This window comes from Hyperolius riggenbachi, chromosome 6, assembly GCF_040937935.1.
Source record: "Hyperolius riggenbachi isolate aHypRig1 chromosome 6, aHypRig1.pri, whole genome shotgun sequence".
In the NCBI taxonomy this organism is placed as follows: Eukaryota; Metazoa; Chordata; class Amphibia; order Anura; family Hyperoliidae; genus Hyperolius; species Hyperolius riggenbachi.
This window is the reverse complement of record NC_090651.1, coordinates 45,108,357-45,132,588: the sequence shown is the minus strand read 5'-3', so window position 1 is coordinate 45,132,588 and position 24,232 is coordinate 45,108,357. Positions and strand designations below refer to the sequence as shown.

Sequence of the window (24,232 nt, the reverse complement as noted above, 5' to 3'; positions counted from 1 at the left end):
AGAGTTGGCCTCTTCTTTCAGGGCACATGGCTTTTCTTGTCCTCCGTTTTGCAACATACAGTATCTTTTGTAGTGAGGTGAGTCAGGGCTGCTGCTCTGTAGGTGGGTCCAGTAGGACAGCACTCTACCCAGCCCAACTCGGCAGGCTATGTTTGAGGTACTCCGATGGACATGTTTGTGAGAGGAGCTTAAATGAACTGTAAGCCTAAAAATGTCCATGGACTGCTTACCCATTTCCCCCCCTTTCATGTCATCCCCCCCCCCCTTTTCCCCTTGCTCTGGCAACACCTGTATGAATCTTGGTCATGCAAATAAAGCTAGATTTGTACACAGGAAGTGTAGTGTATGTGTGTTTTTATTTTCACTTTTGCTGATGCCGGTCATACATGGCAGGCACTTTGATTGGCTTTGGGAACACATGTTCCCATTCACCCATCAGTGCTCGGCGGAATGAAATGGGAATGGCAAAGAAAATGCTAAAGTACGTACATATACAGCCTGATCCGCAAGTGAAGTCTTCAGGGGCATATATAAACATACCAAAGATCCGGAACTGGTTAATAAATGCAACAACATAAATAAAAAGTCAATGTACAGAAACAATTATTTATGAAAATCTTTATTTTAAAAATATGTTTAACAAACATCATTTCATAAAATGTATTGAACCTATTTTGTTTTCAAGCAAAAATGCACATTTGAAAAGCACCCAGCTTCACAAATTATATACTTTGTTACTTCTCTTTTTAATTTATTACTGAAAAACAAGTTTTAAATTCTGCACAGCAGAAGCACACAAAGTGGACTTTTAACTCATGCTATCGTCTGTTCACAAAAGGAGCACAAAACAGTATGACTAAAAAAAAAAGCAGAGAGATCTCCCTAAACCAAGCGGATTACGCGTTTCACTAAAAATTTACAGTAACAAAACGCCTCTTGGATAAACAGTCATACAAAAAAATTAAAAATCAATGAAAAAGCAAGTTACTGTTAGTTGCAGAAACTGCTCTAATAAATAGATGTTGATATTAAACCTGTAAAATTTAAGATGAACTCCTTGCAAAGAAAATAGAAAAAACAATTAAAGCGAGCCTTCAGTTTTAAATGCAAATTGTCTGGCTGTCGTGTTAATCCTCTGCCTGTAATACTTTTTAAGGCACTGACCCAAAACAAACATGCAGATCAGGTGTCCCGGACCTAGAGTGACTTTACTGGCTGCATGCTTATTGCAGGTATATGACTCAGCCTCTACTGGAGCCAAAAAAGATCAGCAGAAAAGCCAGACAACTGGGCCTTTATTCATTTCACTTTTTCTCTTTAGTTTTCACCTAGGACAGGTGATATTTTTACACGTTATCAGTAAATGCCCTTTCATCCACTAGCAAGCAAGAAAATACTCTGAATAATTTCACAGTACTTTTTCACCTACTTTTTGGTATTTGTTTTTATTGCAGAGTGCTGAACATTTATTTTAAACAGGAGAAGAATAATTATCTGCTAGGAGAAAACTTGAATAAGGGCCTTGGTGTTTTGTTTTTTCCAGAAATAATGATTGTGGAAACCATATTCCTCTCCTTTCAATGTATCAATAAAAACATTTAGGAGCCTATTTATAAAGGAGTGGAGATCTGCTAACAGATCACCCTTCTTAGAGAGAGAATTTGTTATGGTTTAGGTTTGCCAACGGCAAATTTCCATCCCATAGTGTCCAGCATGGCCCATGGCCAGAAGTCAGCAGGTAAGTGGCTTTTGTGAACACTTGCTTCTCAAAGGGAAATCCATTTTGCAATCGTGGTCACCGTGGTGAACCCCATTCCTATTGGCCAGCTGAATTAAAATCAGAGATCATGCGGGAATCATTGGATGAAGGTATGCTGCTGGCAAACCTATGCTATTTCAAAATCCATCCCTAACCTCTTTAAGATTATCATTGTTATAAATCTGATTGATCTGTTTTTTTTTCCTAGGTGGCAGTCGGTGCTTTTCCCACCTACCAAAATACCCCACATTAACTAAATGCAGCTCTATTTACCTAAGCTGAGCTGCTGACCACACAGTGTGAGTGGATTGTCCACCAACAATCGTTGACCATTCCTTTATATTGCATCCACGCACCACCACACGAGAAAACTACAACTCTTTAAACACGTAGAGAATTCACAGATTTTACATTGTCGTTGATATTTAACTGGCTGGAGTTCTACTTTTATTCCACTTGGACAATCTAAGGAAGTTAAAGTCAATCCTAAAAAATACTTAGCATTCCATTCAGTACTGAGCAGTTTCACTACATCCAGTGATCTCATGTATTGTGGAGGGTACCATGGTGAGACTTTCCTGGGGTGGTTTGTCTCTACCTCCTGGAAGGCCATGACCTGTGCAGAGCTCGCCTGTACTCAAACATTTATGGATTCCACTATCTGAAAGGTGTGATGGACCAAACCATCATTTGGCACAATAACTGTAGTGTTTGCCCAAATCTAAGAATGCTGACATGCCTATAACCATGCAATACTAAAAATGGGTGAAGCTGGCCTTTAAAAGTATGTGTAATTTTTAGTCTTAAAAAAATTAAACACTGTATGTCAAAATGTTCCGTATATGTGAATCTGAAGTTAAGCTTTTAACTTTGAATCTTCATACATCTGTACACATAATTTTAAATACGAATGTAATACATACCTAACCCAGCCGTGAGAGTGTGGGCCATACATTACACTCATTTTTAGGAAAGCATCCAGTCGTAGTCTCGGCATTTTGTAATGACCGGTGTACTTTAAAGAGAACCTATACCATCAGAATACATGGTCAGATTAACAATGGCAACCTGTGACGTCTGGGTGTGCCTGCCATCATTTTTTAACTAACATTTGTGCAGTCGGGGAGCCCATGAGGGTTCTCTTGAGTAGTAGGCTGAATTTTTTTAAATCTAATAATTAAAAGGGTTCATCACTAGCTAAATCAATTTATAGTAGATTGTGAGAGAATCTCTTATAGCAATAGGAAATCCATCTGCTTTTCTTGTGAGTAAAACAGACATCAATTCTAGGCGCTAATACAATAGTATTAGTAATTCAACTTCTATGAAGACTAGCCATTTACTGTTATACAGCAATTAACAAGTCCTTTACTGAGGGTTATTGACTCTAAATAGACCAAGTCCGGAGGCAATAGCTTGTTGGGATACCAAACAGCTTTTGTTCAACGTCAGCAAGATTTTTAAGGAATCAATCAATGCTAGCAGTTAACGTGCTATTTTATATAACTAATTTTAATTTTATTAACAATAAATTGGTCCAGTGAAATTGAAACCCAGCGCAGTCTGATATTTGCTTGAATCACCTTAATAATTAAAAGGCCAGTAGCCACCGAGGTTCTGGCTTTGCCCTTGGGGCAGGGCTCAGCAATGAAATGGAAAGTCATAAGATGACTGTTAGTATCAGAGTTCTCCTATGCCCTATTACACAGGAGCAAGCTCCAGGCCTCGAGGGTCATATCCATGTCAGTGTTTAGGGTGGACTGAGAACTAAGTTCTACTTGATGGACCACACCTTTTCTGATTCAGTCCCATTAATTAATATGAGCTGTGCCAAAAATGTGTGAGGACCTCGGCCCTTGTGGACTGGAGTTCAACATCCCTGCCCTATTATGAAGATCTATGGAACCTTCAGTTGCACTTGTAGTTAATATTTAAAGCCTTAGCTGACTCTCCTGTATTTTACATTGTTCAATAGGGGCCTATACTATTATTTACACAATTTTAATTTGTTCCAGAGAAATGCCCTTTGGGAAAGTCAGTCACATGACCCAGCAATCTGTTCACAAAGCACGAAGTTGCCAAGTTAATAGGGGTTGTTTACAAAAGTATTGATGACTGGGCCACACCCACTTCTTCTCTTTGCTTCACCTGTAGAGCACAGGGAAGAGGTGGGATGGGTCAGCTCTTTCCTCAGAGTGAAAAATGACGCCCTCCAAATATTTTCTATGAGTGGTAATTTCACAGGGGAGAGGTGTTTGGCCAACTCACAGACTTACTGTTCTCTCAGGCAAGCAGCATCTGACATTGGCACAGGAAGACAGCATTGCAAAACTAGCCAGCCAGGTTATAAAAAAAAAATACACCCAAGCTTGAACTAGGGACTTAGGGATAGAAAGTTCTGTATGCCACTTAGATAGCTCTCTGCTATGTTGCTAGGCTGTTACTAATAGCTGGCTTTGAACTGCTATAGTTATGGTTACTTATGAATGGCCACTACAGGCAGTGATGGAGACATTGTGTTGCAATAAGTAATGTTGCCAGTCAAAACATACTGGCACAGAACGTAATGCATGAAGAGAAACTCTGTGCACACCACCATATGCAGATTCCAGGCCTCTACACAACCACACGAGAAAAACAGCTTTAAAAGTTTGAATTACAGTACATAAAGCTAAATTCAGAAGATACTTCTACATTGAGTTTTAATGTCCTCTGTGTAATCCTACAGCAGATTTTTATGACAAAAATATCTACTAAAAAGAGGTTGCACTCCCAGTTTGTTAACTTGATTAGAATGTGTAATGTTAAAGGTATGTGTAAAAAAAATAATAAAAAAATCAGAAGCCAAACATTAATACCAAACAACAGGGGAAAAAAGATAGGTCAGAACCTATTTTTTTTTTTTTTTACTGCCGCTTCTTTGGGATATTTTCCCCTAACTCCCTTTCCCTGGGAGCTTGATAGCTTTCATTTAACCTCCAATCCTTTTTCCCGATTACCCATGCTCCCCCTCGCCCCTGCACCTATTACTTTTCCAGGGAACGTACGTGTGTGTGTGTGTGCGCGTGCGTGTGTGTGTGTGCGTGAGTGCGTGCGTGTGTGTGTGTCAGGAAAAAGGGCTGGGGGTGGTGCTATGAGGGAAAATGTGAACGTTGGACATAGTCCATAGATTGGAAAGGATTATAGTAGCCTCAGAGACAGGAAACAAGGGACAATAAAAGTTTTTTTTTATTTGTTTTGCTGTCTTTGCCCCACTGGATGTATTTACCGTTTTCTTGTTAGAACAGGAAGTGAAAAATATTCTTCCATACAGAAACCGCAATAAAAAAAAATTAAAAAAGAAATCAATAGACCATCTGAACTTTTTCCATTGTATCCAAGACTAAAATATTTCTACGTGAGTTTGGCTTCAATATTTCATATACAGACATTTAACTGACCCCTGCACATTCTACCATGATGAAAGATTTGCTCAAATACAATTTAAAAAACAAAACAAAAAAATGTATTTTCTGGTTCGCATGCCCCTCCATGATATGAAATAAACACCTCGGGATAAACACGAACATTTTATAAACCGATAACAATCGAAGATCAATTCAATTAATTATTATTCCACAGGTTCTATTTAGAGGATAATAATTTCTCTATCAACTCTCAGCTACCTTAATTAGAAAGGTATCCGCTATGTACAATATAAGTTACTGTGCACCAGATCAATATATACTATAGAATAGTGGACTGTTTTCAGCTAAATTCCTAACTATAATTGTATCATTATAAATCAACCATCATTATAAATTATACATCATAATTAACAATCACATTATTTGCTAACAGATAAGTAAAATCATGACAAGTTTCTGCAAGTCCTGCAAAAACGTAAACAACATGCTAAGGCTAAAGGCACTTAATAAAGAAAAAAAAAATCGGTGACAGTGTTTTCAAAACTGCCAACCCCAAATAAATGTTGACCCTTCAAAGAAAGTGATTTTGTACATCAAGTCCATGGAAAACTCTCTGCAGGTTAAAATGGACAAGTCAAGAGATGTAAAAGAGATGTAGACTTTGCTAATTGAAATCTACACCGTGCTTGGGACCTGTTATACCTGCCAGGGCATAGATTTAAATTACCGCTGATCGCTCTGCTCTCCCGCCCCTGCAGCCCACTTGCTCTGCTGTCGCTACGACAGCAGAGTTTCGAGAGCTGGTCAGGAGCTGATTTCATTGGCTCTTGACCCTGTGATTGGCTCTGATCACCAGTTGAAATTATTTGACCTGCTCGTTGAATAGCTCTTCTGGGCTCCTCAGGCAGCCTTGAGAAGGTGAGTAGATCCAAGACCAGCACATCCGTACTGCACATGCGCTTGTCCTGGCTCATGCATGTACTGTACCGATGCGCTTGTCTTAAAATAAACTTGAAGTGAGAAATTTACTTCAGGTTTAATACTTGCCTATCTGTAAGGAAGGATTTCAGTTCCTCCACCAGGCCCGTTGTTCCACCTCTGTCCATTCAACCTGCTTAGTTGAACAGCTCTTCAAAGCTACTCATACTCCCGAGTAGGTCTGAGGACAAGTGCATAAGGGAAACTAGTAGTTATAAAGAACTGTTAGGTTGAACAGCTTTTCTGGCTTTCCACCACTTTCAGTCACAGAGAGCTCAGTTTGTTATCTGAACTGTATTGTTTTTTCTTTTGCAGAGAACAGTTCAGGACAGGTCAAAAGTTCACTGCCTGTTCTGTAAAAATATTTAGAATGATGAGTAGTGTGTAAACTGCAAATATTAGAGATTGATGCAATGTTATAAAAAAAAAAAGCTGTATAACTGAAAATAAAAATATGAGAATTTTTTTTTGCTACCAATGTTCTAGTAATTGCAATAGCAATAGCAGTGCAATGTTAGGACCACTGTAGATGGTTTTGGCAATGCAGTAGGGGTTCAGACTTGGTGCATAAAATGGACAAGGCTTGGTTCAACATTGCTGATTAAAGGAATACTTGTTCAATAGACAGAACATTTCCCAAGTCCGGGGAAAAATAAAAGTTTATCTCTAGAACAAAGGTTGATTACACCTTGTGATATTAAAGGTTTCTCTGCGATAACTGGGGTAGCAAAAAATAAGCTTGGCTCTAGCATAGGCCTTGTGAAAGTTCCTGAAACTTCTATGTTTGTACATAAACCAACTTTTAGGTTTACAGCCACACAACTTAATTTTCTTCCATGTGCAAAGCATGCCCAGCTTGTTGTCTCTAGGAACCAGAAGAATTGCAAACAAATGGTCACCAAAAAGGGTTAAACCTTTTCAACCAACTCACCAAAAGGGCTTTCCAGTCACTAAGCTTATTAACTTTGACTGGATAGCCAAAGGCTGTGCAAAACCTGAACCCTTCTCTGAAACCAACCAAACTAGGAGACTGGGGGACCTGAAGCACATCACTTAGGCATGCGCTCTTCCCTGCGTTGCAATTGACTTGGGTGCTGCCATAGACAATGTTATTGCATCTATGGCCGCGCAGCAGTATAAACAGTGTAATTCGGGTGCCTGCGATAGCCAGACCCCAAATTACTTCTCTATCCAAACTACTATGACTCGAAGGGGGCCCAGTATTTTTTATCGGCAGCAAGATCAGCCTTCCTTGGGCTCAACCTTTGCCAAAGTGACCAGTCGGCCAAATCACACGTACGTGGGGGGAGCTATTGCTGAAGATTCTTGTAGCACTGAGTAAGTGTCCATAACAGGATTTTTTCTAGTCCATCAGTCCATTTTAACATGACAGACATCATATGAGGGCTCAGACTTTACAAAACCCTTAGGGTGGCCATATACAATGCAAAGAAAACAGTCAATATTCACAATAATACAAATATAAATTGCATAGAAAAATCAAATATTTTTTTCCCAACAAGAAAAATTAATTGATTTTCTTGAATTGTTAATTATCTGATCGGCTGGGGTGGAAAATTATACATTGGTTTTTCCAAAAATTGGGTAGTGTATGATACACTGAAATTACACCTATAATAGCAGTACAGTTGACGGAGAATTTATCAAATATTTACAAAATAAAAAAAATTGTGTATGGCCACATTTACATCTTCTACCAAAGCTAACAAGTTGAAGGCTATAAATCTGTGAAACAACCTGTATTCCTGAGTACATCAACAGCGTTTAACCCTTTGTTGAAAAAAATAGTACGTAACTGGAAAAAAAAAAATCAGCACCATTGATTGCAGCATGAACACTTTGGTTTAAAAGATGCATATAGATCTATCTAGAGATACTGAAGCAGACCATTAGGTAAGTCCTTTGTGTGTATCAGGCAGGCATCATTTGGCAGGGGTATTTTGTTTGTTCAAAATCTTCAGTAAAGATTTACTCATAAAAAAGGGTTTTTCGGGTGAACCGTCATTTCTTTCTAAATCTTCCACTAGGAGTAAAAAGTAAGACGAAGTAAGTGAGCCATTGTTACGGAGGTGGTTAAAACAAATAGGATTCAAATAAAGAGGTAAAAAAACATGTATTAATAATAACAACAGAGAAGGGTCATCGCTTTTTTTAAAGGGTCAGTCCGTCTCTGTGTGGAGGTGAACAGATGGCATGATTACATCACCAACCAGCTTTGATAATCTCTTTCACGCTGTCAGCACCTGAATGCCAAGCTCCTCCCACTTCCTGCAGCCATAGTAAGGTGATGTATGACCAAGAAGGAATATACATGGGGAGAGTTTTACCAACTGACACCCTACAATTTATAAGACTCATGAAGGTGAGAAAGCTGGCCATATATCACAAGAAAGTAAATTATATTTTGGAAGGACTGACCCTTTAAAGAGGAACTCCAGTGAAAATAATGTAGTAAAAAAAGTGCTTCATTTTTTACCATAATTATGTATAAATGATTTAGTCAGTGTTTGCTCATTGTAAAATCTTTCCTCTCCCAGATTCACATTCTGACATGTATTACATGGTGACATTGTTACTGTGGGCAGGTTATGTAGCTGCTCCTAGCTGTTTTGGCTGTTAGAGACAGCTGTAAACAGCTAATTCCTGTCTGTGAACATTGTTACATTGTGGCAGTTTGCCCAGAGTACCGCGGTACTCAGAGCTTCTTGTGGGAGGGGTTTCAGCACAAAATCAGTCATACAGCGCCCCCTGATGGTCTGTTTGTGAAATGCAATAGATTTGTCATGTAAAAGGGGGTATCAGCTACTGATTGGGATAAAGTTCAATTCTAGGTTGGAGTTTCTCTTTAAGTACTTACAGTAATGTAAGTACACAGAATATATTATTTAGACTATTTTCTAAAGTCACCTATACCTAAAAATCTTATTTTGGGAGAGCTGACAATTTAAAATTGTTTCTACTGTGTAAGTATTCTAATATAATTTAGATTAAATTATTAATCTTTATTAAACAGACCACACAATGGAATTGATTCACAATTTTTTTCTCTTAAATTATCTTTCCAGAAGTTCAATTTTTCATGTTATCTTCAAAATAAATAATTACTATAACGTTGGTAAAAAATAAAAATGATATCAAACTTATTAAATTATTTTTTTGCTTGCTGGGCGGCAGCGATGGCATGAACTACTCGTAGGCAAACAGTTTGCAATGAACAACGGTGAACGTTTGCAAAGTTCATGTTAAAGTATGTGGCAAAAGCAAACATCGTGTAACATTCGCTGCAAACTATTCGCCTTCTAAAGGTGGCCATACACTGGTCGATGTGCCATTAGATCGACCAGCTGACAGATCCCTATCTGATCGAATCTGATCAGATAGGGATCGTATGGCTGCCTTTACTGCAAACAGATTGTGAATCGATTTCAGCCTGAAACCGATCACAATCTGTTCAGCTGCTCCTGCCGCCTGTCCCCCCCCCCCCCCGTATACATTACCTGAGGCTGGCTCCCGGGCATCTTCTCCGCACTGCACCGCACCGCTGTTCTTGCTCCATCCCGGCGCTTCCTGTGTTACTCCGTGACCAGGAAGTTCAAATAGAGCGCCCTCTATTTCAACTTCCTGGTCACCGGAGTGACACAGGAAGTATAAGCGTACACTGGGACATGCGGAAATGCGGTGCAGCGAGGAGAAGAGGACCCCGGAGCCAGCTTCAGGTAATGTATACATGCTCGGATCGGGCCCGAATCGTACGCCGCAAGCGACGCGCTCCTACCGCCGGGCGATCGAGGGTAATTTCCCGCACGGCGCGATCGACGGTCCGATCCGATTTCGGGAGGGAATCGGATCGGCGGGTGCGTTTAGCGCAAGCGATTGGCAGCAGATCCGATCCCAGGATCGGATCTGCTGTCGAAACGGCCGTGAATCGAGCCAGTGTATGGCCTGCTTAACAGTTTGTCCCATTACTACTGGGGGGTTTAAAATGTATTTTATTTATATAATGTGAAAAAAACCTCCAGTGGGAAAATGTAAGAGAAAAGTTACCTAAATAGGGGCTGAGCGCTAATTCATGACCTAAACAGATAAGGGCCCCTACTGAATTAACATTTCTCCTGAGTTTTCAACCAGAAGATAAAGATCCACCTAAACCACAAAATTATTTTTTTAGTAGTACTTGGCAACTGAAAAAGTACTAAAACATATGTAAAAAGATACGTATTTTTGAATATTTTCTTGCTGGCTTTCTTGGGGCTTAAAAGACGTTTTATTGAGCAGGTGTGAAAACATCTGTGAGAAAAATCAGGAGAAAAGTTAACTGAATGGGGGCTGAGTAAAAGTAATTCATGAGACAAACAGATAGGAAAGATATGTCAAAAAGGGCCCTTTTTCAATTATTTTTTTCTCTTTCATTTTCTAACAAGGGATGTTTTTGCACATTAAAAAAGCTTTTAGGCCCTCAGAAAATAAGAATATATTCTAAAAAGTTTGATGTTACTTTATTGTACTTTTATTCAATAGTACTTTTTAATTGTGAGGTTCTTCAAATATATTTTTGTAGATAAGATGAAAAGTACAGTATTTTTTATGGGTTTTGACAATCAACCTCATTGTGAAGAAAGTCTTCTGAACAAATATATTTGCCCATTATAAAATATTGTTAAAGAGTATATTAAGTATGAGAATTTTAAAAGATTTTTTTATTTTAAGAAATACATTATTACATTTTCTCTTTGACTTGATCAACGGATGCTTCCAATTTCCTTGCACTGCAACTACCAGTCTCCATGCATTATTTGGTTGGTGGGACAGTAAGACAGAGAAAGAGAGCTAAGTATAGTTTTTTTGAAGATTGTTTCTATTAATTAATTATGTTTAATATTAAAAACAATTATTTAAAAACATTTTTAGAAGTTTTATGTTCTAATTTGAATAGCATATTTTTTTTTTATCGGAAAACTATCTAGCTGTAATAAATGTTTTATACACAAAGTAGTAAATGAGTCAATAATATTGCACATGCCAAGTGTCTTGACTTGGCCTCTGATAATTAAACCATACTGTTCCTTTCTGACTTACCTTGTCCTTACTACACAGCAGTAAAATAAAAAGGTTTTCTAGATACAAAACTGGGAAGTCAACCCAGCAGGTGGAGCTCCAAATATGAAACATTATGTTGTAATATTTATATGATACACCGTAATTAAAGCTGTATTCTTTACATGTACATAACACATAATTAGGACAAAAATATAAACAAAAACACACATTCTCTGTAAAACATCAATTAAACATAAAAGAACTAAAAAATAATAGGCTTTAGTAAGAGCTGGTTCACACTAGGTCCGGAAACGTATCCGTTCTATCACCTGATCAAAACCGGAGACACGGATAGCAATGTTAAAAATAGGAGCCGTCTTCACCCACACAAAAAACAGATCTGTATGCCTTTCCGGGGACCCGTTTTTAAAACCTGAACGGAAGGTCCGGATCTGCTGCATTTTCCTGCAACACATATGGATCCGGATACACGGAGGGATAGTGGCAGACAATAGGAAAACGGATCCTCCTCTACACAGGCAGATTTGGACACAGAAATGGATCCGTGTCTGTGTCACAGCCTGTGGGGAGAGAGGCAGCCGCCATGCTGGAGGGGTATAGCAGGCAGGACGGGGTGGCAGCGGGGAGAGGGGATGCCCCCCTCCCTCACCTGGGTCCCCCGTCCCTGCTACTCCAGCTACTGTACATGCACAGAAATTGTTAAAATATAGTGTCCGCATCGAGCGGGGAACCTTCTCTCTACTTCCTCCACTCGCCGTGTCACTTCCTGCAATGCCGCCCTCCAAGTATAGAGGGCGGCATTGCAGGAAGTCTAGCGGCAAGTGCTGGAAGTAGACAGAAGGTTCCCCGCTCGCTGCGGACATTATATTTCAACAATTTCTGCGCATGTAGCTGGAGTAGTAGTGACGAGGGACCCAGGTGAGGGAGGGGGGGGGGGGAACGTCCCACCTCCCCGCTGACCGCTGCCACCCCTGTCCTGGCTGCTATACCCCTCCATCCGTTTTTTTGAAGAAAAAGAAATGCAAACGGATCAAAAATGTATGCTACACAAGGGCAGCATGGATCCGTTTGCGTTCAGGTTTGCCAGGATCACGGACCGCCAGCATCACGGACCGCAGGCTCCGTCCTGCAGCTGTGCCTAGTATGGACCTAGCCTTAATATTTTGAAATACAAAAATGTTTTAGAGATGTTGGTGCTTCCTTTAATCCAAAATGAAGTATGGTTATTGCTTGATGCCTGCCTAGTTCTGCAGTTAAGATAGTTAAGTCTCATTAAATAAAAGGCTGCATAGGTGCAAAAACTACAGCCTGCGTAATAACAGATCTAGGGCCTGGTTTCTCATATGCACTTGCCTAGACCAGATTCATGGCACCAGCTCCAAGATGACACATCTTTGTGTTTGTTTGGTTCACAAAACAGTGTATAAAATTAGTAATGGTAAAGTAGTACAATTCTTACAGTTAAGAAGAAAAATATATTTCAAAACTGACTTACAAACAATTTTTGTCATAATTCTGAAACAAGAGGCATCCGGCGACCTCCCTAAACCTATGCCACCTTAGTCCATTATTTATACTGCCATTCCTTGACAATATCTTAAAAACAGCTGTCATAACAAAAGTGTAAGGGAATGTAACATTATTTTTAAATAATAATAGCTATATGTATTACAAGAAACATTCTTACAAAAATAAGCTTAAACATTATAAGTAAAAATACGTTAAATATTACAAATAAAAATTAGAATTTTGGAATTGCACTTGCTGGTTTAATTGCTAAAGTTTTGAGTCTTTCTGTGCTGTGGCTGTATGCAGGTCGTTAAAATTACAAAAAAAGAAGGGTTTGCCCTCACTTTACTACATACCAGTAAAACTAAGTCCTTTGTCATGGTATTCGTTGACTGCTATGCTCATACATTTTCAAGGATGTATGTTATGTTTCACTTGTTAACTTGATTTTTGGGGTGACAATTCAATAAATTAAGTTAAAGAAGCAGGATCAGCCATACTATGCCAGGAAAAAAACCTACATGTATAAGTAGATAACTATTTGTTCTACTTACATATTGTACAGTCCACGTTTTGATTTCAGTGCATTTATATGGTAAATAAAGATTATGCTGTTCCTGAAATTTGCAATTTTGATTCCCTTCAACTGAAGCCAATCCTGAGGTCATTTGCTCCCTTTCTTTTTTTTTTCCTCCCAGAATCTGCACTTTTATAGCTAGCTTGCTTTGTAAACACATGAGAGCACAGGCATAGATCAGATTTTAGCTTCACACCGAACTACCCTCAGCCAATCAATGAGGAGCAGGAATGTAGAACAGGAGATGACAAGCTTCCGTCTCGTCGGCAATGTACAAAATAAAGCTAGTCTGTCGGAGATAAGATTATAACAGCAGAAACATTTCTGAATAGATTGGAGCACTTGTAATGCAGTGTGGGTTTCCAGACCACATAATAAACACAGAGCAAAGGGTACATGGAATTTGATTTTGTGGCCGACAATCCCTCCTTGAAAAAAATCTAAATCCTTTCTGTATCTTCAAAGTTTGATGGTTAAGCCAACAACTAAATTGCCAAACAAATATTACATTTCAATTTGTGATAATTAATGTATTCCTAGTTAAAAACACTTTTTTGGGACTAGTACTAAGTAATATTAATACATATAGCAGATTTAAAAAAAAAATGTATATACATTCCCTTTCACATAAAAGAGACAAATGGGTGTTAAGGTACAAGTTCAACCAGTTTCAAGAAAAAAAAAAACCCTTAACACCTACAAACACATAAAAATAATACTGCTTTAAGGCTAGGTTAACAGTGGTCATTTGTATAACGTACGCATTATAATGAGTGTGAACTGCAATGAAGACGGGTCATAGACTTTAATGCAAAGCCTGCATGCAGTGAGTTAGAATAACGCGATCCATTACAATGCAGTGCTGTGAACAAGCCCATAGGATTGGCTGGGCAGTGGGTTGACATGCAGAATTAATCTGCAACGCAACTGATCACTGTGAACAGGGCCTCAAACTGATTTGCTCTTCCAGTTATCTTTTCTAGTGAAGCAGAAACATTATTCTTATGACGTTAAATCCATTCAGTATTTTATACCATTGTAGTAAATATTTATGTATGCTAACCTGTATCTTGCTTAATTTTCTAAGTAGTTTTATCACAGGAAAAATAGACAAAAAATCCTGAATACGAAGAAATAATAGTCCTTATATTTGCATAAACATATTTGAACTGCATACTTAAATATTATTGTTTCTTAACCCTTCTCATTATATCAGTTATATTACATATAATACAGTAATTTCTGATTTACTCCAACCTTTCGTATTTAGGTGCACTTAAAGAGAAACTGTAGTGTAAATAACTATTGTTTTTGTTGTTTTTTTTTTTTTACAATATTCATTTATAGGATTATTTAGTCAGTGTTTTCCCACTGTAAAATCTTTCCTCTCCCTGATTTACATTCTGAAATGTATCACAGGTGGTGATGAGGAATGATCAATGCAAATATTTCCAAGTTTATGCAAATGTATATGCATATATATGCAGCTTGAAAATGGACCAATCAATTCAAACCTGGGTGGAACTTGATTGGTTAATCTTCAAGCATCATATATTTGCATATACATTTGCATAAACTTTGCATCTCATTGATCATCCCTAGTGGTGACATCTTTCATTGTGCCTGGTACCTGAAGGGAATGTTCTTTTAATGAAAGTTCTATGCACTCTTCTTCAAGCATGAGTGTGGCTGTACTACATGTTCGTGAGTAAGGGCCACGCCTGCACAGTAAGTACAAGCACGAGAAGCTCCGTGCTACTGAAGAGGCATGGCCATGGTCATATGGCTACAGCATGGCCATGCTCGTGCCAGAAGAGGAGCAAGGTCCCGATGTTAAGGTGGGTTTATTTATTTATTTATTTATATAGCGCCTACATATTACGCAGCGCTGTACAGAGTATATTGTCTTGTCACTAACTGTCCCTCAGAGGGGCTCACAATGTAGTCCCTACCAAAGTCATATGTATGTATCGTGTAGTGCATGTATGGTCTAGAGCCAATTTTTTTGGGGAAGCCAATTAACTTATCTGTATGTTTTTGGGATGTGGGAGGAAACCCACGCAGACACGGGGAGAACATACAAACTCCTTGCAGATGTTGCCCTGGCTGGGATTCGAACCGGGGACCCAGCGCTTGCAAGGCGAGAGTGCTAACCACTATGCCACCGTGCACCGTGGGTTTCGAGCAGTGCCGGAGGACTGAAGGACAGCATGGGAAGAGGCCTCCCTCTCCTTAGGTATTTACTTTTTTACATTTATGAGGCCTTGGGTTCTATTTGAATTGTACATTTTACCATTTGTCCACAATTGTTCCGGAAGGTCAAACCTCACTGTGCATTGTTTTTTCCATATGCTCAGCAGTAATGGGCAACACATTTTTGTAAAAGTTTGTTAAAGGATACCAGGGCCTAAGTTGGGGATCACTGTGCCTGCGCTGGCCCGGCTGCGCGCATCCTACAGCACGCGACCGTAGCTGGGAGCAATCTGTGCGTGACATAATCGTGACATCATGTGCATGCACAGAGCACTTCCGGGCGCGGACGAGTGCTGTATGAGCTGTTAGAACTTTTTTCCCCATATCATTAATGTTTAGTTAGTGATGGGTGCATTTGAACGCTGCGAGGCGAGGTTATTGAAGGAAACCGTTAAATAAACCGGTTTACATAGGCAAAAAAAAAACAACAAAAAGGATTTCTCTATTTGGGTGGAATGGGTTTTCACTACTGTCTGCAGCACTCCCAGGCCACATAGCTATTACCTATCTCAATGAAGAGAAGAAGGCAGATAGTACAGAAGTATATTTGTGATTTGCAGCCTCATCTGAAGTTTGATGAGTCCCACAGAACAGAAAAGCCAGAAAATTTGTACTTACCTCTGTAATTTTCCTTTCCTGATACAACTCCATGTCGTCATACTTAATGGGTTAGCCCCGCCCCCCTGACCCCTATAGGACCCGGTACAAGATTATAAATAAGGTCATGACCCCTAACCCCCCATTCTCGTTACCAGTACTCAGACACTAGCAACAAGAGGGTGGGTCGTATGACGACATGGAGTTGTATCAGGAAAGGAAAATTACAGAGGTAAGTACAAATTTTCTGGCTTTCCTGATACCTCCATGTCGTCATACTTAATGGGATATAACTAGCAAAAAAGACAAGACGGGTGGGAATTAAATGCAAAAAAACCTTATTTATGTTTAGCCTTAAGTACACTCTTTCCAAAATTTACAGAAGTTAATACTGCAGGATCAATTCTATAATGTTTAATAAATGTGTTTGGAGTGGACCAGTTTGCTGCTTTACATATGGTTGATAGTGAAACCCCAGCAGAAGCTGCCCAGGATGCGGACATACTTCTTGTAGAATGTGCTGAGGATGAGGAAGGTTGATCTGTTCCACTGGAATTATAGGCAGCCTTGATTAACCTAACTATCCAGGTTGCAATTGTCCTTGATGAAACTCCATTACCCTTCCTGGGACCAGAAGGACAAATAAATAGATTTTCAGAATTCCGAAAGGAATCTGTCATTGCCAGGTAATGTCTAAGGATTCTTGCAATGTCCAATGGATGAACTGTCTCTGACTCTGGATCTTCAGTGAAGCATGGTAAAGTCCATTCCTGGTTTAAGTGCTTAACCGATACCACTTTTGGTAGAAAACCAGCCCTTGGTCTTAACACTACTCTGTCTGGGAAAAAGGTGATGTAGGGTTCTGAGTGACCTAATGCCTGTATTTCTGAAACTCTTCTACCTGAAGAGATGGCCACCAGGAATGTAGCTTTTAGAGTGATGTTCCAGATCGAGGCCGAGTCTATAGGTTCAAATGGTCATGAGGAAAGATATTCCAAAACTAATGGCAAATCCCAACTAGGTAAGATCTTCTTTATTGGTGGCCTTATTTTTAAGAGCGCTTGGAAGAATTGTTGTACCGTTCTCTCCGAAGCAAACTGCCTTCCCGTTAATGCTGATACTGCCGATATTTGAACCCTAAGGGTGCCCACACTTAGACCTAAGTCGACTCCTGTCTGAATGAAGTCCAATACTTGGGGAATGGAAGGATTTAGGAAATCCAGATTTCTAAGCGTTGAGAATTCAATAAACTTTTTCCATGTTCGGTGGTAAGTTTTATTTGTGGATATCTTTCTTGCTTTTAACAAGGTTTCCACCACTGGATCAGAGAATCCCGCGTTCTTTAAGATATTTCTTTCAACCTCCATGCCGTTAATGAGAGAATCTGTGGATTCTGATGTTTTATGCTGTTCTGTGACAGTAAGTTCTCTGAGAGGGGTAATCTGATTGGAGGCGACGTTGACATTTTCATCAGAAGAGGAAACCAAGGCCTCTTGGGCCAAAATGGTGCGATTACTATCGCTTCCACCTTCTCCATCTGTAGTCTCTTTAGAAATCTCAACAGGAGTGGTACTGGTGGGAAAGCGTATACTAGTGAAGCCTGCCATGGAATCATAAGAGCATCTACACCCGCTGCCCCCTGAGTCGGGTGTCTGGAGAAAAATCTCGGTACTTGGTTGTTCCTGTTGGAGGCAAATAAGTCTACCTGAGGAAGACCCCACAGGTGTACCAGTTGTTTGAAAACTGATCGATTCAGCATCCATTCGTTGTTCCGTATCTTCATTCGGGAGAGTACATCTGCTTGGACATTCTGTATTCCTGGAATATATGTTGCTCTGATTGCTGTCAGATTCTTTTCTGCCCAAGACATCAATGGAAGCAATTCCTCCATCAAGGCTAAACTTCTTGTACCTCCCTGCTTCTGGATATAGGCCACAGCTGCTCTGTTGTCCATCTGTATACATACAGCTGATCCCTTGATCATCGGGGCAAAGGCCTGCGTGGCCTTGTAAGCTGCTCTCAATTCCAGTATATTTGATACCTGATTCCTCTGTGATGGATGCCATACTCCTTGTGCCCATGCTTGGTGGTAATGGGCTCCCCATCCCATCTGACTGGCATCTGAAGTAATCATGTTCCATGAATATGGCATCAATGAATGTCCCTGCTGTAGGTTTTCCTCGTTTGTCCACCATCTGAGCGAAAGTCTGGTTTTGATTGATAATTTGATCGTCTGTCTCATGGACCAGTGATTCCACTGCTTGAGGAACTCCATCTGTAATGGTCTCATGTGCCACCTGCTCCATTTTACCATAGGGATTACTGATGACATTGTTCCCAGAACCTGCAGGCATTGTCTGGACTGAATCCTCTGGCATTGTAATAATGTTGACATGATCCTTGTTACATAGGAGACCTTTTCCTGTGGTAATGATACTATATTCCTGTAATTGTTGAATTGGGCCCCCAGGTAGATGAGAGTTCTTGAGGGTTCCAACTGGCTCTTTCTCCAATTGATCAACCAGCCTAAATCTGTCAGGAAACTGATCGCTTGATTTCTGTGTAATATTAATTTTTCTCTCGAGTCTGCCAAGATCAGTATATCGTCCAAGTAATGGTGGATTCGTATTCCTTGTACTCTGAGTATTGCTATTGCAGATACGAGAACTTTCGTAAAGGTACATGGTGCTGTAGAAATCCCCAAGGGCAGTGAACAGAACTGGAGATGTTTGTTGTCGACACAAAACCTGAGGAACTTTTGGAACTTTGGGTGGATTGGTATGTGTAGGTATGCATCTTGGAGGTCTATTGAGAGTAGCCAGTCGTTTGGCAGTATGGCTAAAATTATGGATTGCAAGGACTCCATCTTGAATTTTGGTAATCGAATTGTCTTGTTCAGAAATTTTAAGTCTATTACAGGCCTGTAGTCTCCTGTTTTTTTCTGCACCAGGAAAAGTTGAGAATACATTCCTTTTCCCTTCTCTGCTGGAGGAACAAACGTTACTGCCCGTTGCGTGATCAGAGATTGTACATATTCCCTCAAGGCTGTCTTTTTCACCGAGTTCCTTGATAACCTGGTCCTTAGGAATCTGTTTCCTGGTTGTCTCTTGAATTGCCACCTGTGTCCCTTGGATACTGTTGATTTGACCCAAGGTTCGTCTATCTTCTCCACCCAAACGTCCTTGAATGCCTGAAGTCTGGCTCCTACCATGGTCGCTTGGGTGGACGTAACTTCAAAAGGACTGCTTCTGTTGTCCTGACGTTTGGGTGTTAGATTTTATTGATCTTGCTAATGTAGCCTGTGAACTCTTCTAGTTCCTTTTAAACTGTTTTCCTGGACGGTACGATCTTGCGTCTCTATATCTGTTAGGTTGGGATGGTTTGTAGTTTGTGAAGTTCCTTCTCTGCGGTCTATCCTGGGGTATAAGCCCTGATCTTCCACCAGTGACTCTTGCAATGGCTTTGTCCATCTCTGGCCCGAATAGATTGGTACCGTCAAAAGGAATCTTTATCCAGTTTTGTTTAGAACTGATGTCCGCCTTCCAAGGCCTTAGCCACATGGCTCTCTTTGCAGTAACTGAGCTTGACATGGTTCTCGCGGATGTTCTCAGAATGTCCATTGACGCTTCTCCTACAAAATCCGCGGTCACTTTTATATCTTCTAGTGCTGAAATGATCTCTCCTGTGTCAGTTCCGCTGAGTATCGCTTGCTCTATGTTTGCAGTCCATACTCTTAGAGCCTTTGCGACTGAAGTAAGAGCTATAGCTGGTTTACAGGTCGCTCCTGCAGAGAGGTACATCTTTCTAAGCTCATTATCTACTTTTCTCTCTAGGACATCTTTGAATATTACCGCATTGTCAGTTGGTAGAGTGACGTGTTTAACTAGTCTGGACAAAGATGCATCTACCGCTGGCGGATTCTGAAGAAAAGGAATTTCCTCCTCCTTCAAAGGATAAAGTTTAGCGAATCGATTTTGAATTGAGGATTTGCTTCGATCTTCTTCCACTCCTCCATTAATATATTTTTTATTTCGCTCATTAAAGGGAATGTGGGAGACTTTTTATTAAGATGCGCATAATATTCTTTATTCTGTCCTTGATCCTCTACTGGATCCGACCAATCCAGAGCTTCCTTTACAGCTGTTATGAAAGGTGCAGTGAGCTTGAAATCAAATAGTCCTGGTATTTCATCAATTTCTTCTGCTGCAGGAGCGTCTGAATCCTGCTCCTGTGGTTGAGATGTACTAGGAGCGTTAGCCAGCACCTCCTCTCTTACAACTCTTCGGATAACATCCTCAATATCCTCTGATTTTTCTCCTTGTCCTTTCTCTAGTTGTGAGAAACATGATTCGCACACGGTCTTGCCCGGTATTGCCTGACTGGGGCATGCCCAACATTGTCCATCCACCGGCATCTGTTTGCGTCGCGGTGATCTTGATCTGGATCTAGATCTGCGTCGATCTCTCGATCTGCTGCGCCTGCTGCGCTTAGATGAATGCTTTCTCCTTGATCTGGATCTAGACCTTGATGAAGATTTATGATGTCGCTTTTTTGACTTCGACTTTCGTTTCCTGGTCTTTGACCTGGATCTTGATCGGCTGTCACGCTGCTGTGAGCTACAAGACAACACAATAATTTATATTGTTTAGTCTTTTATGCAAAAACTTTTTTTTTTTTTTTTTTCAGTCCCCTTTAAATAATAACCTTACCCCGAGGGACCACTTTCGGCTGCCCGCTCGGCTCCCTGGTTCGCTGTGGGAACATGAATAGAAAGATTCTTATTTAGAAAGGAATCCTACCTCTGGATATACAGCTGCATATAAGCTCTTATAGACAATAACCAGTATTTTGCAAAGATTGACCTACCATCTACTACTACAACTGTGCTTTCCATGCTTGAGCGGCTTGAGAGGCGTCCTTCCAGCAAGACAGAGATCGTATACTGATCCCTGCTCGCTTTAAGTAGCGTGTCTCTGCGTCCCCACGCCTCCTATGACAAAAGGGTACGCTTGCCCTAAATCAAGATGGCCGCCGCGACCACGGAGGAGAGCAGACGAGGTCGCGCATGCGCAGACCTTACTTCCGGACGCCGTCTCCGCCGAAGCGGAAGTCAGTGCCATGCCACCATCAATGCTCCTTCCCGGAGGATAGGGTACCGCCTCTTTTTGCCCGGAGCTTGCCTCCGCATAGCTCACCTGAGAAACCGGACTCTAGGCCTTCCAGGATTCCTCTTCTGCCGTCAAGCGAAAAATAAAGGCAAAGGATAGATCTCCCAACGGGAACCACAGCGAACCTCTAAGGTATTTAACCTTTTTAGCCAGTGCGGGTATGCTATAGTGTCCTTATGTGGCACATTTAGTAGCCTAAGGAACACTATGGGTACAGGAAAAGATATGTTTAGAAAAACCTGTACCCGGGTAAGGTGCTCAATGAGCCATTATAAATTACAGGAATAGAAATAGGAATATAAGAAGAATGTAAGAATAAGACCTGACTAATAAGCCCTCACTACCTAGGATCCTATAGTGTCTGAGGACAAAAAAGAGAATGGGGGGTTAGGGGTCATGACCTTATTTATAATCTTGTACCGGGTCCTATAGGGGTCAGGGGGGCGGAGCTAACCCATTAAGTATGACGACATGGAGGTATCAGGAAAGCAGGTGTTTTACTTAGACTCTACAGGTTTTTTTTTGTTTGTTTGTTTTACCCCCAAACTGCCATTTTGAGACAGTGTGAGACAATAACAGAGGACTCCTGCTTTCAATTTCTATATTTTCTGCTAGTAGAGAGAGATCAAAGAATTCCAAGAATTTACAGCACAATGATTTGTGACCACTGAGGTCAAAAGCAGCACACTTATCTCAAATGAGATAACTATTGAAGCTGCTAAGTGTTTAATAAACTCATACACAACAGGAGCACACTATACGTGTCCTTTTACCACCCCTGTATACAGATCCCGACTACACAGTTAGCCAATTGGTTAAGTAAAAATGAATATGGCCAACTATAAGAGCTAAAGATCAGTGCAAAACAACTAAGCATTCTGAAATGCATCTGCACATGGCAAAAAAGCTTAAATGTCAACAATTTGCTCTCGGATATATCCACAACTTGTTTGAAAAATGTTGATAAATGTTCCACACTAATACTGTACACTCTCTGCAAAGAGATTGCTTTAAAACGCTGTGCCCAGCTTACATAGCTTTTATTTTCATGATCCTTCAAGTACTCCATTACATAAGACTGAAAATATTAGCTATTGGATGTGCATAAAAAGGGTAAATTATGACTAATTACTTTAGCTTATGGTATTTATACTCTACAGTGCTGTACTCCAAGACATTTTCATATTAGAGCAGAGGTCCCCAAACTTTTTCGGGTCAACGTTCTTCAGACTGCCAGGGGGTCGGAACATACATAAAATGTTGAAAAACATTACATGGAATCTAGGTATTGATTCCCGCCAATCTTGGCTGGAGGAGAACTCCCAACAGCAGCCATTAATGGGATACTTAACTGAGGGCTAAAAAATGAGGTTAACTCACCTGGGGCTTCCCTCAGCCCCCTGCAACTGATCGGTGCCCTCGCAGCAAGAAGGCCGCAATAGCAGCATAGGGGGTGCTATCGTGGCTGGGAACGCGAAGAATCACTCGCATTCCCATACCTGTCGGCCGGTGCCGGCGAAACCGGAAGTCGTCGCCGGCGGGTCCAGGAGCATCGGACCGGAGCGGCGAGGGCACCGATCAGCTGCAGGGGGCTGAGGGAAGCCCCAGGTGAGTTAACCTCATTTTTTAGCCCTGACTTAAGTATCCCTTTAAGTCATGCGGTGCTGAAAAGCATCTTTGTGCACTAGACAGCATACTCAGGTGACAACCTGCTGTCCATTTGGACAGCAATGTCACCTGATGCAGAATTGGATTTGAAGCCAGCAAATGACTTCTCACTGGCTCCTACAGTATGTGGATGGGTGGTGCCAGTACTGCTATTCTATATGCGGGCAGGCGAGATTTAAAAGGTACAGTGGGCCGCATCTATAAGTTATAGATTTTGTGTTTGGGGGGCCAGTGCAAAAGCCTCGGGGGGCCGCATTCGGCCCGCGGGCCTTAGTTTGAGGACAACTGTATTAGAGGTTATGTGAGAGTCCTAATAAAAACTTTGTTCTACAGCAGAGATGTTGAACTCCAGTCCTTGAAGGCTATACCCATGGCAATGCTTAAGATGGACCTAGAATAAAGAAAGGTGTTCTACTTGGCGAATCACACCTATTTTAATTCAGTTCCATCAGGTAATTTGGGTTGCGCCAAAAATGTGTGAGGACCTCGGCTCTTGAGGGCCGGAGTTCGACACCCCTGCAGTCATCTCAGTAGCACACTACAATCTACAAATCAGCTTCACAAATCCACTTTAAGCTTCCATTTTGCCATTATTTCAGAGAAGTTAGCCTCACAATTCACCAAACTGATGACATCACCAGACAATGGAATTTTTGGACGTTACCGAGTCATGCGAATATTTAGGAGACCTCAGGGTTAATGTACATAAAAGGGAGCTGTACAGCAATTTCGTTTTTCTAAAATAGTTTAGCAAATACAATGAAAAACCAGATTAGCTTTTATCATCTGCATTAACATTTTAGGCTCTTTCTATACATTAGGCCATTGTTTGCTTCCGGCACAGAAGTGTATTTTTTTTTTAATAATTAACCGATTGTATACTAGCATTCCATAGAAAAATGGCTATAAGCATGCCAAATAAAAAAGGCCACGGATTCTGTATTTACACAACAGAAGTGCTATAAATAAGTCTCCAAGCGAAATATTGCAAATAAAGCCTTGAAATACTGCAGCAGTCATGCACCTAACTAGTGGTGACTTCATTTTTATTTTTTTGCATCCTACTTGAGAATATCAAATCACAGTTTAAATGGCAGAGCTGTGAAGTGCAAATGTTACCTAGCACCAAATGTCAGGACATACGGTAGTAAAGTTTGCTAGCCAAATCTCTCAACACCAAGCAAATCCCAAACAAAAACAAGAGAAAAGCAAATAAGGATATGGCTAATTTTATCTA

At 40.5% G+C, this 24,232-nt stretch overlaps 1 protein-coding gene across 1 annotated transcript in view; it reads right to left on the bottom strand.

The window, feature by feature from the left end:
• Positions 1-603: 603 nt before the first annotated feature.
• Positions 604-24,232, bottom strand: part of SLC44A5 (solute carrier family 44 member 5) — a 247,105-nt gene continuing 223,476 nt past the window's right edge. The window contains exon 22 of the mRNA XM_068239205.1: positions 604-8,188. Coding sequence (XP_068095306.1) covers positions 8,088-8,188 — 101 coding nt within the window. The 3' untranslated portion in view covers positions 604-8,087. The remainder of the gene's footprint in view (positions 8,189-24,232) is intronic.